General features: G+C 37.5%; 1 protein-coding gene across 1 annotated transcript in view; it reads right to left on the bottom strand.

The window, feature by feature from the left end:
- C7 (complement component 7) overlaps positions 1 to 3,457 on the bottom strand; it is a 57,435-nt gene that overhangs the window by 2,692 nt on the left and 51,286 nt on the right. Inside the window, 2 exon segments of the mRNA XM_013514936.1 lie at positions 1,179 to 1,220; positions 1,223 to 1,267. Coding sequence (XP_013370390.1) covers positions 1,179 to 1,220; positions 1,223 to 1,267 — 87 coding nt within the window.

Below are 3,457 nucleotides of genomic sequence, written 5' to 3'. Positions count from 1 at the left end.
GCTTGCCAGGCAGGCGCTTTGCCGCTGAGCTAAATCCCCAGCCCCTTGTTTCTGTAAACTCTAAATAGAACAACTGACTGGGCAGAAACCTTACAATGCCACCTTGTAAATGATGTGAAAATCCATGCCATGTCTATAAATAATGGGCTGCAGATAAACTAAAGGAACTGAGAAAGGTGGAAAGAGGGGAAAGTAATTCAGTAAAATGAGACATGGTCTTTGATCACAATAGTAAATGAGAGCCAAGTAATTCCTAAGTCAGGATTCTGAGTCTTAACCTTAACAATGGCACGTAAGTCTGGGGGCTGGCTATCTCCCATTTCTTCTCAGACCTTCTCCACTCTTCCCTACCTTCCTGAGAGGACCATGTGTAAGGACCATTTCATCACTTCCTGACCCTCTAGTTTCAGATGGATTTTGTCAATGGGAAGCACTGGTGGGAGATGGAAGGCAACGATGAGCCAGCAATTCTTCAGCAGTCATCTGCATGTAGCTCTCTGTCTCAAGTTTCATAAATGCCCCTCTTCTCCCACCTTCAGGGCTTAGTGCAGACGTGTGGGTGAGCGGTTAACATCTCTGGGGCACTGCCCTATGACTTGCACTTTCCTCTATTCTGCCCATACTTTCATGAAGAACGTTGCTGACAGACTTCTTCTCAACATAATCTAATTGTGCTACCTGTATCCTGCTAGAACTGTGAAGCATACATCTCAGAGCTACTTCAGAGACCCTCCTACAGTGCAGTGCTTCCAGTTTGGTGCCATTTTTCTAACGGAAATACAGAGAGGATGATGTGAAAATCAGAAAAGTAGCTGCTCTTTTCTCTATCAGTATTGCTTTAAGAGTTCATGACCTAAGGGAATTTTAGCCTAATCATCTAAAGCTCTAAAACTTCAGGTGAAAATTTTATCATTTCACTCCATTTTATATGTAGAACAAGCAACACTTGAGTAGTCCTTCAATGTTTCAGGCTAGCCAGATTAGGACACTGCTTAATACATGGCCATCAGCCTGGTGACCCATGGAAGTAACAGGCAGCAGATGGATCTGATTAACATGCAAAGATCCTTAATGGTTGGCAAGCTACATCTCCAGTTCAATAGACACTAACAGCTAAAAATCATCGCATTTATCCTGGCCAAAATAAAACACAAAAGTGAACAAAAACATTGCTTACCCACATTCACAGGGCATTTTACAAACACATCTTGAACTCTGCCTTTCTCCCAGAGCTGAAATGTAGGTGCTGCCTGTGCTAAGGGAGCGTCTAAAGGAAAAGTGTGAGGGAGATGCAATCATTGAAGAAGGTGTTCCTCACAGTAAATGGGTTATGTTTTAATTTTTTAACCTGGGTCTTTAATGTTTTCAACTGCAAAGAGTCTCTAGAGTAAAAATAATAGTAATTATTATTATTCCTGTATTTAATAATAATAACAATAATAATTACTCCTGTATTTAACAGGAACACTCTACAGATTATTGCATTGAGCATTTACAATTGGTCATGCACTTTTCATACACTGCGATAATTAATCCTCCCTAACATTTGCTCATCTAGGAGGTAAGAAAACTAAAGCTCAGAAAAATTTAAAAATTTCAGTCAATTCACGACCTTAACAAATTGACCATGACAGAATTTAAGTCCATGTTTATCTGAATTCAAGGCCAGTAAAGCTGACTTCCTCAGAAGAAGTTGGTGATTATAAACTATTTATTTTTTGTACTGTATTTTTCCACTGAGCCTATAATGGAACATGACTTATATGTGGAAAAATTGCTGGCATCCCAAGAAGACCCATAAGCTCTCACAAGTAAATGTCCAGATGGTCTGCCTTCAACTGGATGTGCTTATATTAATAAAATTCTCTCCATTACTTTGTGTTTTCTAGAAACAGATTAAAAAGTTGACTAGCTTTCCAATTTTGAAAGAAAAATCATCATGGTACATTTTATAAGAGCACAGTTGACTGTCATTACTTTGGCTACAACTGGTTACAAGGTAAATAATTTGAAACACTAAAATTTTTCCACTTAGTGCCAGCTTCGTTGCAAAGGAAGTCATTGGCATATTCTTCGGGTTAAAAGTAAAACTAGAACCTCACTGAATAGAAAGTTAGTTTATCAGAAGAGTATGCTTTTTATAGTACAAGAACTATGGAATACTTCCTTACTTTGTAAAATTTGAGATTTAGACATAAGAGTACAATCTTGTGGTCAGTTCATAAACTTGGGAAAGTGGCAGCAATACGAAGCACACTTGCCATGCCCATCACAAGTCATTATTTGTAGTGCTTCAATTTTAAATGGTATTATCCTAAACCCAATGCAGCATCCTGAATTGGACTCTAGGTCATTAATGCAAAATCTAATGATATCTGGATAAAGTGTTTAATTTGGTCAATAGTATTGTACTGCTATTAGTTTGTTCAGTTTCAATCAACTGTTAAGTTGTGTAGGAAGCAAAGATGTGTTATGGAAATTATGTTTGCAATTTTTCTGAAATCCAAAATTATTCCAAAATGGTTTTAAACAGTATTTTCTGTATCATTAATTCTCAACCAGGAAGTATTGCCCCCAAAGGTACATTTGATAATATTTGGAGACATTTTTCATCGTAACACTGGATAGGTGTGTGGTCCACTGGCATTTGGTAGGTAGAGATCATGGCTGCCCGGGAATATCCTATGATACACAGAACAGGCCCTCACAGCAACAGCACTGAGGTTGAGAAACATTAATCTAGATGTACCAAACTAAAGTTTGTTGATAAAGCCATATGAATTAGCTTTTCACTGTTATTCAAAATTTATTTTAGGGTAAATTTTTATATCTTAGATTTTACATATTTGCTAAAAGTTACTCTACTTTCTTTTCAAAAAAATTATTGGTAGGAGTACCAAAGATTTTTGCATTTCAGAACAGCTTTATCTGCGTAAGTACATGCTTAAAGCCTTCCTAGAGTGTGTGCCTTTTGCCCACATCAAGACTGCCCTCAGTGAAATATTGGTAAATAAGCAGTTATTGGGACAGTTTCAATTTAGAAAGGTAAAAATGTTCTGGGTAGTACAACTGTGGAATGTGTTTATTGCCACTGAACTATCTATTCAAAAATGGTTTGAATAGTAAATATTATATTATACATATTTTACCACAATAAAAAAAATCTACTGAAATATCTGGTATTTTATTCATTTACATTTTTAAGCTGATATTTTAAAACAAGAAATTTAGAGGCTGACAAACCTGGGATTTTTTGGTTGGTTGGTTATAGTGTTAAGGGTAGTAATGGTTATTATCTATGTCTTGAGAAAACAGACCTGAAAAACATCCTTATTTAAAACCAACTTTAGACTCCCAGCATTCCGGTTCCCTGGAAGGATGCTTCCGGCGCACAGGGAGCTGTGGGCGGAGAGCGCCACCCTTCGGGCTGGATAGCTTTCTGCCTGCTGGCTCCCGG

The sequence above is a fragment of the Chinchilla lanigera genome, unplaced genomic scaffold (assembly GCF_000276665.1).
Source record: "Chinchilla lanigera isolate Chin_1 unplaced genomic scaffold, ChiLan1.0 scaffold00025, whole genome shotgun sequence".
NCBI classification, from domain to species: Eukaryota; Metazoa; Chordata; class Mammalia; order Rodentia; family Chinchillidae; genus Chinchilla; species Chinchilla lanigera.
The sequence above is the reverse complement of the archived record's forward strand: the minus strand, read 5'-3'. Positions and strand labels throughout refer to the sequence as shown.